Source organism: Fukomys damarensis, unplaced genomic scaffold (genome assembly GCF_012274545.1).
Source record: "Fukomys damarensis isolate Sample0158 unplaced genomic scaffold, DMR_v1.0_HiC HiC_scaffold_32, whole genome shotgun sequence".
Classification (NCBI taxonomy): Eukaryota; Metazoa; Chordata; class Mammalia; order Rodentia; family Bathyergidae; genus Fukomys; species Fukomys damarensis.
The window spans coordinates 29,286,158-29,298,623 of record NW_022900944.1 but is presented as its reverse complement, the minus strand read 5'-3'; the positions used below and the strand labels follow the sequence as shown (position 1 = coordinate 29,298,623).

Below are 12,466 nucleotides of genomic sequence, written 5' to 3'. Positions count from 1 at the left end.
TTTTTCATGAGTACAATGTTTCAAAGAGACCACTTTTCTTTCTTTCATCTGTGGACAACTTCACTGCAGATGGAAGACTGACTTCTAGGGCTTTTACTTTCATGGCTAGCAAGTTCTCATGTACTATTGGTTCTTCTGCATGTGGGTCTCCCCATGGCTTTGTCTGAAAGTGAGAGCCTCAGGCACACCAGGCAGAAATTGTATTTGCCTTTCATGAACCAGACTCAGAAGTCATATAACTTCCTTTCCATCGTAGTCATAATAATGCCAGAATTTAAACAGAGCTCCTCAAAGTCAGATGACCAACATTAGTTTGATGAATTTTGCAAAATGAAGTCTTCCACACTACTTAATTAATAGGATTATTATTAGACATAAACAAGCTAGTGTAAAATGTTGCAATTAAACTTGACATAAGTTGTCAACAAATGTTAGACATTATTATCTGGGTTGTTCTACAAAATTTATAGAATTGCTGAAGAAATTAAAAAGAATAATGATGTTTAAATGGAATTAATAATTTTAAGTACATATATCTGTGCCATCATTTAATGCTGTCGCTAATATTGTAAATCTCTACAAAACCCTACATTTTGAAGGTAAAACAGGCTTCTCTAAAGAGCAGAGAAACAAGGCTAATGGAATGTGGCCAAAGGAACATAGCCAGGTTGGAATTGGAGCACAAATCTATTCATGTATGTCGAAGTGAATACAAAGGTATACTATGGCTTTCCACCATGAAAGGGTCTCTTTCACTGGAGCCTCTGAGTGGTATTACCAGGGTGATTGCACTTTTGCAAATGAGAGAACAAAAAAGGCAATGAAAAATGGCCTCAGGGAGGTACCATAATTGCTCAAAGAAACCCAAAGGCAACAGTCTACAAAAGGTCAACGAGGCAAGCTCAAGGAAAGCTCCCTCAGTTCTCCTAGGGTCCCAGGGTGTACGCTTTGCCTCTCCAGATACAAGGTTCAGCATCTCCAGAAAGATGAAGGCTCATATAACATTCTAAAAGCTGCAACTGCACTGTATGCTTGGTACAATTGTTTGTTGAGGTGGAAGGAATAGGTCACCCAGGATTAGCGAGTAGCCATTAATTCCTTTGCATTGTAGGGAGTCATGTAGTAAACTTTTATTGCTACTATTCCCAAGTGGACAAGTTTCACAGCCATAAACTTGAATGAGATTTGGAGAAAATCATCTTATAACAGTTTTTTTTAATACTTCCTATAGATGTATAATTATCTTTCCACCATATCTTTAGTATGAAAGACATGTGAGATTAAATTGAATATAAATCCAAACTGAACATATCGGATAGAGTACTGTGACTGATAACATCTATGCAGAAGAAACTAAAAGCACGAATAGGTAATAGTGAGTCTGGTGATTTGGCATATATTTCTTTTTTCACAAAGAATGTCTTTAAAATATGAAGATGCAGATAGGGTAGCATCAAATACTTCTCCCACTGAAAACTTTCCAGTGGCTTCCTCAAGTTAAACAAGGCTTGAAGTCTTTTTCATCCTTTCTGGGCACTAGGCTGTGCCATAAGTAAGTAACTTGACGTTAACTTCATGGATCATCCCAAGAACACAAAAAGAAGACTCAATTATTTGACAGCATGACAACATATATGATCGGCACCGTTCTCTGTTGAGTAATGTAACTGAACATTGTTTGCCTTCCTCACATGTGGCAGGTGACCCCAATGTTTCATCCAAGACCCCAATATTGTTTCATCCTTTATAGAATGCATTTTTTTTTTTGGCAAGCAGGCTGTCTGGGATCTTTCTTTAATCCATTTTGTTCTTTCATGTTTTCAATCAACAGAAAGTTCAGTTTCAAACCCTTTGAGAAATTTATTGGGATTCAATGCAATCTGAAGTCTTGCAGCTGCCAAATAAAAAGGAAAATAAAAGTAGATGTCTTCTTTTTCTAGGCGTATACCAGATGTCTGTGTCAGAAGCAGCTGTCCCTGGGGAGGAAGTAGGAAGAATGAAAGCTAAAGACCCAGACATTGGAGAAAATGGCTTAGTCACATACAATATTGTTGATGGAGATGGTATGGAACTGTTTGAAATCACAACGGACTATGAAACACAAGAGGGTGTGGTGAAGCTGAAAAAGGTGAGTTAGGGCGAGGAATGGGGCTTGTGGGCTTCGCCGCAGGTAACAGGGAGCCAGAGGTGAAGGAGTGAGAATAGGGGTGAGAGTGGGATGACCTCGCTTTACGACTGAGCACTGAGCCCTACAGAGATCACAGAGCTGCATTTCTTTCTGTTACTGTGGAGGGATGAGTATGCCTGCCTGAGATGGCCGCTTAGTTCTCTTATGTTTTGGCACTGTTCTCCTACAGAAGGAAAGACAATTAGAGAAACGTAGATGTTAGACAACAGCTCCGAATTCCTTTAGCTGTTCCCAGGAGAATCTTTCAATATAAAGTGTTCAGAACTTCTCTCATTTCAGACAACCCAGGTTCACTGCACTGTTGGACCCTCTGTGAAATTTAAACCAATCCTTCTTGCTTTGCTTTCTAAATCGTGCACACAGAAACAAGAATAATGGACCTGTCCTCAGCTCGACCCTCATTAGAAAGATGCCTTTTGCATTGATTAATTAGAAAAAGAAGCACATTGTTTCTTCCGGTTTTTGTTTCTTTTTAAACATAAATATAACAGCTATTCAATACTACCTACTGGAAAGACACAGAGCAAATCTCTCACATATATCTCATTTATTTTTAATATGAAAATACTCATATAATGAAAGTAGTATTGGCCCAATGAACAGTGATACTTCCAACTTAATTTTGAGATTGGGATTCAGAGGGATTAAATATTTGACCTAATAACAGGCACAGATATGAAATTCACACCTAGCATATTTTGTAACATCTTCCCACTTAAAACATGTTGGAAATAACTAAGGCAGAAATAGCTAATAAGGGAAAGTCCATTATGAATTCACTTTCAAGTGAAGAATCAGTTACAATGTATTTTTAAATGCACCTCTCCCATTTACCTCTTAGGAATCAACACTTCTCCATCTTCAAAGCATATGGAGCATTAAATCTGAATTGGATGAGGGGATTATACTAGTTTTAATCAAGCATTTTCATTTTTGACTTGATTTTGTAGCATGAATATTAAGATTCTTGGAGTGATGGGAAAGATTGGACAGTGATATTGATGAAAAATTAATTTGAAGAATCAATAAAAAGGCCAGTAGTTGAAGAAAAGCCAAGAGTAGGGTGGGGGAAGGTGGGTCCTTGGGGGAATCTTTGGGGAGAGAAGCAAGGATGGATGTGCTCCAGGCAACTGACTTTTAAATATTTAAAGCTATTGGTTTTGGTGAAAATATTTAGGGGATACAGAAGAGGAGGTAGAGAGTGACTGTCATAAGGAATCAAGAAAATGGAAGGTATAGAACTTGGGGTGAACTTTAGCTACTTACTGCTTGTTCATACATGATTTGACAGAGGAAGCCTGCTTTACTTCTGTATGGGGCTGGGGTAGTGATTTCCTTTGTTTTCCCTTCTGGAAAAGTAACTGTATAAATTGCATGTAGCCTGGAGCTGTCAACTTGCTTTGTTAATTAATATTGCTATCCTCCTTGCTTGACACTGACATATGAACATTGACATGAGCTATTCCTGACCCCCCATTCTGTGCTGCTTGTGTAATTGGGCAGTTGGTTATGTTAAGGCTGTCACCTATTTTCAGTGTATTCAGGGCATAAATAGACATTGTGATTCTAAAGTCCTGATAGATTTAAATGGCCCTTGTGGAGCTCGCACATGCAAAGGAGCTATCTGTATGTGATTAATTTGTATGCTTTCCTTCAATTCACTGTATTTATTACAGGCAATGGAACAGTCTTCCAAATGGCACTATCATTTTGATTTAAAACAATGTAAGATATCACTTCATTTGCAAAAGAACACTTAGTGACACTTGTTGCATAAAGTTCCAAATGTCCACTGATGGGAAAAAAAAAGGCAAATTAAACAGCGTAGAAATATGAATCCTGTGGAAGTCATGACATACAATTCAATAACATAAAAGGATGTGGCGATATCATACAACTACGTTGTATTTAAAAGATATTCTTTAGTGTAATATTTTCATTCATTTATTAATTCATCCATTTTCCACTACTGTACTTATTGAGTTATTAGTTGTTAGGAAGAACCTTGATACAGTAAAAGTTGGAAACATAAAGTGGAGGAAATGGAGTCCTCGTCACAAGGACATCACAATTTTACAGGAGAGTTCAGTGAAAATGACAGTTAAGTAGAGAGCTGTTTTCCCCCAGTCCTGGCAGTGTTAACATTTTGGGCTGGGTGATTTTTATTGTAGGGGTTTATTGTGTGCATTGTAGGATGTTTGGCTGTATCCAAGCTCCTCCTCATGGGAGGTCAGTAAGTACTCAGTCCACCTTGTCTCGACAGTCGTTACAAAACACAGCAAATAACCTTGAAGTGAAAGGCTCAAAATCACTCCCCAGCCAAAAGCCTACTATAAAGAGGTATGGTATGGGTCAAGAATGATTTCTAAGAGGAGCAGTGCTTGAGTTGAGTCTTGGGAGTTGAATAGCACTTTTCCCAATAGATAAGGAGAGAAAAGGCAGAACAAAAAGAGTTCATGAAGGAATGGAAACTGTGAAAATAGAACAGGTTTAGGAAATTGCAGTACATGTAGTCTTTAAATAGAGTATGACCAATTGATAAACTGGTCTTTGGATTCAAGAAATATACTACAAAGAACCAAAGAAGGCAGAAGAGGTAATGGGATGATAGCAAAATAAAAGAACTGCAAAAGATAATTAGTGGATAGATTTGTTAATTTGTTTGGACTCATGTAGAACACAATGCGTGTTTCTAGAGTTTAGATTCAATATCAGGATTTAACACTGAAAGAGGAGAACCTACCCTCGGAGTAGTTAGTCAATTTCCATGTGGTTAGCTGAAATTAGTATAAAGTACAGATAAGCTTTAAGATATTCTGGTAGACATGGGAGAAAATGCAGTCTGTTCATTGCAACACCCTTGACCAAGTAGGAATTCCACTTATTGTAAAGAAATCCCAGCACAGTTTCTCAGCTGTTCATTTTCAACCAAATAAACTTGTGGAGCAGAGTTAGAGCAGCATTATGAGGCACTTTTAATATTCTCTATTTTAGTAATAAAATATGTGTATGCCTGATTTTTCCTTTATATTCGGTGTCCACATGTATATAGATATGGATACATAACACAGCACAGTTGCAATCATAGAGTGATCTGATTTGTTAACTTAATGTCACATCATAAGCATTTTACATGCTGTTATATAATATACATAATCATTTTTAATGGCTATATAACATCTCATCCTATTGATGGACTATTATTTCCTTAATAAAATCTCACAGTTGGATTTGATGTTTCATGGGCATATTTCCCATGATTAGATATAACCCTTTACTATAGCTAAAAAATATTATATATTTTTGAATATTGTTTGTTTGGGTTTTCTGTTGAATTAATCCTTTAGGGAGAAGCTTTGGAGGTGGGGAATTAGTAAATGAGGAGGGTATTGATATTTTTATGGCTTATTCAGTGTGTTGCCTCATTTAGCTTTATTTCAGCTACTCATAACATGGATATAAATGTTCACATGGGAAGCTACCTCAAATGTTTTTTGGAAGCAGGAAGGGAATAAATTGTGAATAAATGCTTGAGGGTTGCAGAAGGGCAGCTCAGAGGCTCCACATAGTAGTTTGGGCTTGCTGCAGAGGACTTCCCAAAGCCGTGAAGCTTGGTCTGACTACCATCAGACTGAATAGAATCTCACCAGACTGCAAAAGGACACTGAGGACCCTAGCTTGGGATGACTCAGATGAAATTGTCCTTCAGATAGCAGCATGACCTTACTGTCCTCAGCATCAATAGGGCCTTCCAGGGGGAGTGTGGGTCTGGGTTTTTAGGTATATGCTTGTATCAAGTTCAGAAAAATCTGTTACAGGGGCATCAACAAATTGAAAAAACATTCACCTTTTCTGATTACAAATTACCCAGTCTCAGAACTATCATGTAACAATTTTTTATTCTAACTAGCAATTACAGAGATTTCTGAGATTGCAGCAATCACATCTTTAGCCTATAAATATCATTTCTTTCCACTACTCAATAATGCAGCCAAGGACAAGGGTGTTGCCGGGTCCCACTCAGGATGGTGAAGAGGCCGGAGGCAGTTTTAACTTTAGTGAAGGGCAGTGCTCCCTGTCTGTGGGAGATGGACGTGGTAGGGCGATGGGAAAAGTGTGAAAAGTGTTAAATGTGTTTAACTTTTGTGACACTAGGGTCATCCTTGGTTTGGAGTTGTGCAGAATTAGGTCAGCACTAAGCCCCTCGATCCTATGCCCATTCGGAATAAGCTTTTGCCAAGCAACTGATTACAGCTGGTCAAGCAGATGCTTGCCTTGAAAAATAAAAGTTTTTCCAAACATTTGGCAATCATCCAGAGTGCTAATTGGAAAGTTGTTTTCTAGGCTTTGGGGTTCATTTCTTTGGTACAAATTCACTTTTACCCTTTGTTGACAGATTGACTGTACTTTCTATGACTCAAAATTAGGGCGTGTTTACCATCAATTTTCCTATACCACAGCCATTTAAATGTTTCTTCTCTGTTTATTTCAATATCTACATAATAATCTATACTGATAATTCTTGTTTTTCCTTCGTTGGACTTTTTTATATATGTATTCTTTCTAAAACATTGTCTTATTACTTAATAGAAGTTAACCTAAACATGAATCCAATGAAAACAAAACCACCATTACATTTTAGCTAAAGAGGAGTATTTTAGGTTCCCAAAAGAGATATTGAGAAGTACATGGATATGTTAAAAATCAGTGCTATTCTGAGATGCTCTTGATTTAAAGAACTGGAAAAACACTAATAAGTAAGTCAATAACTTAGTATTATTTAATAGCCCCTCCTACTAAAATTAACCATAAACTGGCTAAAAAAATCTTATGGGTACACCTAGTTCAAGACTTTGCAAACTATAATGTATTCAGAAATTTCAAAAATGTGGTTGTCACTACGATCAAGTTATGGGAGTTGGGGGTTTATGTGGGAAGGGAATACGGTCATCAAATGAGACACACTTTTATTCTATGACTGATATTCAGTGGGCAGTTTTATTACCAAGATTATTAATACGTTACAGAATAGGCTAACATTTTTAATATTGTTTTAACTCCCCCTCTTGGATGGCATTTAGTAACTAACCAGGGAAACCTTGGTGTTGCTGTTTAGAATGGGATTCAGTTTAGACAATGCACAGGTTCTGTGTCAATCATGGCACTTGAATTACCCACTAAGCACACTCCACATTTCAGCAACTGATTCATCCTATTTTCTGACCAAATGGCAGAGGCAACTGAATGTTGAATAGACACCGATTTTCTCTTTTTGAGGAAGTATTTACTTTGCCCTATAAAACAATCAGGTCTTTCTTTGCCATTATTCTTACATGGAATTGGTTGTCAATCTTCTCTCCATTCTTGCCAGCCTGTAGATTTTGAAACCAAAAGAGCATATAGTTTGAAAGTAGAGGCAGCCAATGTGCACTTTGATCCAAAGTTCATCAGCAATGGACCTTTCAAGGACACTGTCACAGTCAAGATCGCTGTCGAAGACGTTGACGAGCCCCCCATGTTCTTGGCTCCAAGTTATATCCATGAAGTCCAAGAAAATGCAGCCCCTGGCACTGTGGTTGGGAGAGTGCATGCCAAAGACCCTGATGCTGCCAACAGCCCAATAAGGTACTGCCAGATTAATTGTAAGAGGTTGGATGGGGAACTCGATGCAAGAGGTCTTGGGAAAAATCAACTAGGAACCACATCATTCCACTGCAGAGGGCATCTAAATTTATTAGGTTCAATCAAACTTTGGTGGGTTTATGATTAGAAGACGCAAGCTCCACTTCTCCTGTGCCGCTCACTTTCTGCATAGGCGTGTTCAAGCTACACAGTTTTTCTCAGGGACAGATTTCCCAAGGTAGGCTTAGAGGATTTAACCATTAGTGGAGCCTGTGTGCCTTAAGGACTCTAGTAAAGTATAAATAATGATTATAAAATAATCATAGTAATTATAATTTATCGAATGTCTTCCTGTGCTCCAGTTACTTTATGAGGTATGTTGGACATGATCTAATGTATCCCCTCAACTTTATTATTACACAAGTTGTTATTTCTTAAACTAAGAGAAAATCGTGGCTCTGCAGGATGAAGTGGCTTTCCCTGAAAGTCACAAGCTCAGGGCAGGAGGCTAGGAGGGAAGCTCTAGCTGCTCATGAGCACTTGGAAAAGGTAAGGGAGTGGCAAATATATTTAGGATGTTTGAACCATTGTGAGTATACCTTTGTTGCTCAGAAGAGAATAATAGATATTGGAAAATAGAAGGAAAATGTTCAGATGAGAAGGGAAACAAGGGAAGTGGGAGGGGGAAAGGAAGGGACAGAAAAAAAAGAGAACAGAAGGGAAAAGTAGAAACGCATCTTTTGTAAGTAAGGAGAAGATGGGTCAAAAGGAGGGTAGGGGATTGGGAGAAAAAAAGAAGCAAGATATATCATGCAGTGGTACAAATTCCCTACGATGAATGTTATCATATATATATATAAAACCAATAAAAATAATTCAAAAAAATAAAATGTGGAAAAAAAGAAGAGAGATGCGGAATCATGCTTTTGCACTCTCATCCCTGACCTGAGCTAAGGAGCAAGGAAGGAATTGAGACATTATAAGAAAGAGACCTGGACAACAGATGCAAGACATCCACAGGGTGGGAATGATAGTTGTCTGAAATCTTCCCTGGATCATATTCTACCATGCTTTTCTTCCCCAATGGCCACTCATCTAATTCTTTCCCGTTTGCCTTCCTGTGCTTCCTTCTGGCTTTCCTGTCTCTGATATCTCAGCCAGCTTTTTATCATCTGTCCTGTAGCCAGAGTGATCGTTATAAAACGTGCATCCAAATACCACGTCATACCTCCACTAAAGGCAAGCCAGAATCACTGATAGCATTGCTCATTGTTATTCCTCGCATCCAAAGTAATCTAGATGGGTTTATTCAGCTTGGGTCTTCACAGCTCTTCCCCTCCCTTCAGTACCATTCTCAAGCCTCTCTGCGTTCTTTCACTCCTGGCCTTCACCTGCTCCTCTTTCCCGTTTTACTTGTACACTGTGCTCACTTTGTCTCTCTCTATTTTGGTATCATATTGCCCAGAAATTCTTCTGGGGCTTCCTACAAATGGATCAGTTGTCCTGTCATCTCGTATCACCTTCCATGTTCCGTCATAGTGACACTGTGGGTTGTGTGTTGTCTTCAAAAGATCACACACTCAGAGGGTTGGGAATGTGTCTTTCTAATTGAGGGATGAACAAACTACAGGCTGCAGACCAAATCCAGCCACAACTTTCCTTCCTTCCTTCCTTTCCTTTCTTTTATTTTTCTTTCTTTCCTTCTGTTTTTATTCTTTCTCTCTCTTTCTTAAAAATTTACATATTATAAAGCATAATAAAGTTTACTCGTGCAAAGTGTACAGGTCTTTGTTTTTCAGCATATTTTACAAGGTTGTTCAATATCACAACTACTTACTTCATGAACATTTTCATTACCCCACAGAAGAAACAAGTAGTCTCAATACCACTAATCTATTCTTTATATTGAACATTTTATGTAACTGGAATAATAGCCTATGTGGTCTTATGTAATTGCATTTTCCACTTAGTAAGTCATTGAGTTTAATCATGCTATAAAATATATGTATATTCATTTGGTTTTTATTGCTAAATAATATTCCATTGTATACATAAACTGCTTTGTTAATCCCTGCTTAATTGGATGAATATTTGGGTTGTTTTCACTTTTGGCTACTAGAGGCGATTTTGCTATGAAGATCTATGCACAAGGTTTTACAAATATTTTATCAGAAATTTCAGCACTGAGAAGTGGAATTGCTGGCTCATACAGTAATTCTATGTTTAACTATCTGAGAAATCACCAAAAACCTTTCTACAAGACCTTCGCCATTGTGCATTCGTATCCACAATGTATGAGGGTCTTAATTTCCCCCACTTCCTCATCAACACTTGTTATTGCTTGTCAGTTTTTACTTTCACTGTCCTTGTGTGTACAACATTCTATACCACTGTGACTGATTTGTATTTTCTCTATTGCCTACTGATATTGAGCATCTTTCCAGGTGCTTTTTTTTTTTTACCATTTGCATATCTTCCTCGGGGAAACTTCTATTCAAATTATTTTCTATTCTGCAATATGGTTCTTTCTCTTTCTATTGTTGAATTTTAAAAGTCCTATATATATATATTCAAGAGCTTTATCAGACATATGACTTGCAAACATTTTCTCTCATTCTAAGTTATCTTTTCACTTTCTTGACTGTATTTTCTGAGGCATAGAAATTTTCAATTTTGATGAAGTCCAATTTTTTTTCCTTTGGTTGCTTCTGCATTTACATGTCACAGTGTTGCCTACTATAAGGTCATGGATGTTAATACCTTATCTTCCTTTATGAACTTGTATGATTTTTACTCTTACATTTAGATCTTTGATCCATTTCAAATTAATATTTGAATATGTTGTGAAGGAAAGGCCCAGATTTATTATTTTGTATGTCAGTATTCAATTTATTCGTACCATTTGCTAAATGTTCTTTCCTAGCTGAATTGTCTAGACACCCTTCTTGAAAACTGACCACACACATATGGATTTATCTATGAATTCTGTTTTATTTCATTGACTTATATGCATACTGATACTCAATTCCAAATAGTTTTGATTACTATAACTTTGTGGTATGTTTTGAAGTCAGGAGCTATAAGTCTTCCAGCTTTGTTCTCACCACCTATTTTTATTATACAGTTTTATATGAAGATAGCCACAGTACTCACTTCTGTATTTCGGTGACTGCTTTCATCTTTCATGCTGCAGGGCAGAGTTGGGCAAAGTTTGGACAGAGCCCTTACCTGATAGTGTAATCTATCTACTGATCGGAGACATATTTGCTAATCTTTGTTCAATTTCCTGATTGTATCCTTCTGGTAAATATAATACATACCAGAGTGGATGTCTGGTAAATATTTAAGGAATGAATAAATGAAATGACATTTGATTTGACTTTGACATTCAAATTCACATTTCTTAGTGTAAAAGATGTATAATTTATGACCTCATTTAGACTATATATTCTAAAATCTTCAATGAGCTCACGCCAAAGTTGCCCAGTCTACTTGAGAAAGGAGATATCTATAAAAAACTAGGTAAACATTTCCCTAGTGAAGACAGGCAAATGGCTAACAGCTATATGAAAAAGTGTTTGGCATCATTAAATATTGGGGAAATGCAATTCACACAATGAGATTTTACCTTGCTCCTGTTAGAGTGGCTATTATCAATAGAACCCTCTCCCCAAAACAAACACACAAGCATACAGACAGAAGAAACAAAACCACAAAATAAAAAAGCTAGAAAAGATATAGACAAAGGGAACCTCTTGTGCACTGTTGGTGGGAATGGACACCAGTCCATCCATTGTGGAAGACCATATGGAGGCTCCTAAATAATTGTATGTAAAAATATATGATACAACAATTCCACTATTAGGAATATATGCAAAGAAATGAAATCTATAAGTGGACAAGACATCTGTACTCCTATGTTTATTGTCGTACCAGTCATGAGAGCCAAGGTATGGAATCAAACTAAATGTCCATCAACAGGAGAATGGTAAAGTGTGTCATATGGACACAGTGAAATACTATTCAGCCATAAAAAAGCATGAAATGTTGTCATTTGTTAATTGTAAACAACATGGATGAGCATAGAGGGAAATAAGCTAGGCAAGAGAATGGATGTTAAATATATAAAAAATTTAAAGGTTGATTGCATAAAAATTGAGAGTAGACCATTAGTTGCCAGAGGCTGGGAAGAATAGAATGGAGAGGCAGGGAACACAGGGAGAGGGTATCCAGGGGACACGATGTTAAAGTCAGGAGGAGCAAACACAAGCTTTCTATTGCACAGTAGAGTGATTATTGAGATGGCTAACAATGTACTGTCTATTTCACATAGCTAGAAGAAAGGGTTTTGAAGGATATGGTAATAAACATATATACATATATATATATATATATATAGATAGATAGATAGATATAATAGATATGTATTTTGTTATTGTTTTGTTTTTTTCTGTTTGTTTTGGGGAGAGGGTCCTATTGATAATAGGTACTCTAACTGGAAGAAGGTAAAATCTCACTGTTTTGAATAGCATTTCCCCTGATAGTAACTATGATGCCAAACACTTTTTCATATAGCTGTTAATAGCTGTTAGACATTTGCCTGTCTTCACTAGGGAAGTGTGTGTGTGTGTGTGTGTGTGTGTGTGTGTGTATAGA

General features: G+C 37.1%; 1 protein-coding gene across 1 annotated transcript in view; it reads left to right on the top strand.

Moving 5' to 3' along the window:
* Cdh11 (cadherin 11) overlaps nt 1-12,466 on the top strand; it is a 105,695-nt gene that overhangs the window by 69,336 nt on the left and 23,893 nt on the right. The window contains exons 7-8 of the mRNA XM_010612141.3: nt 1,941-2,128; nt 7,560-7,813. Coding sequence (XP_010610443.1) covers nt 1,941-2,128; nt 7,560-7,813 — 442 coding nt within the window. The remainder of the gene's footprint in view (nt 1-1,940; nt 2,129-7,559; nt 7,814-12,466) is intronic.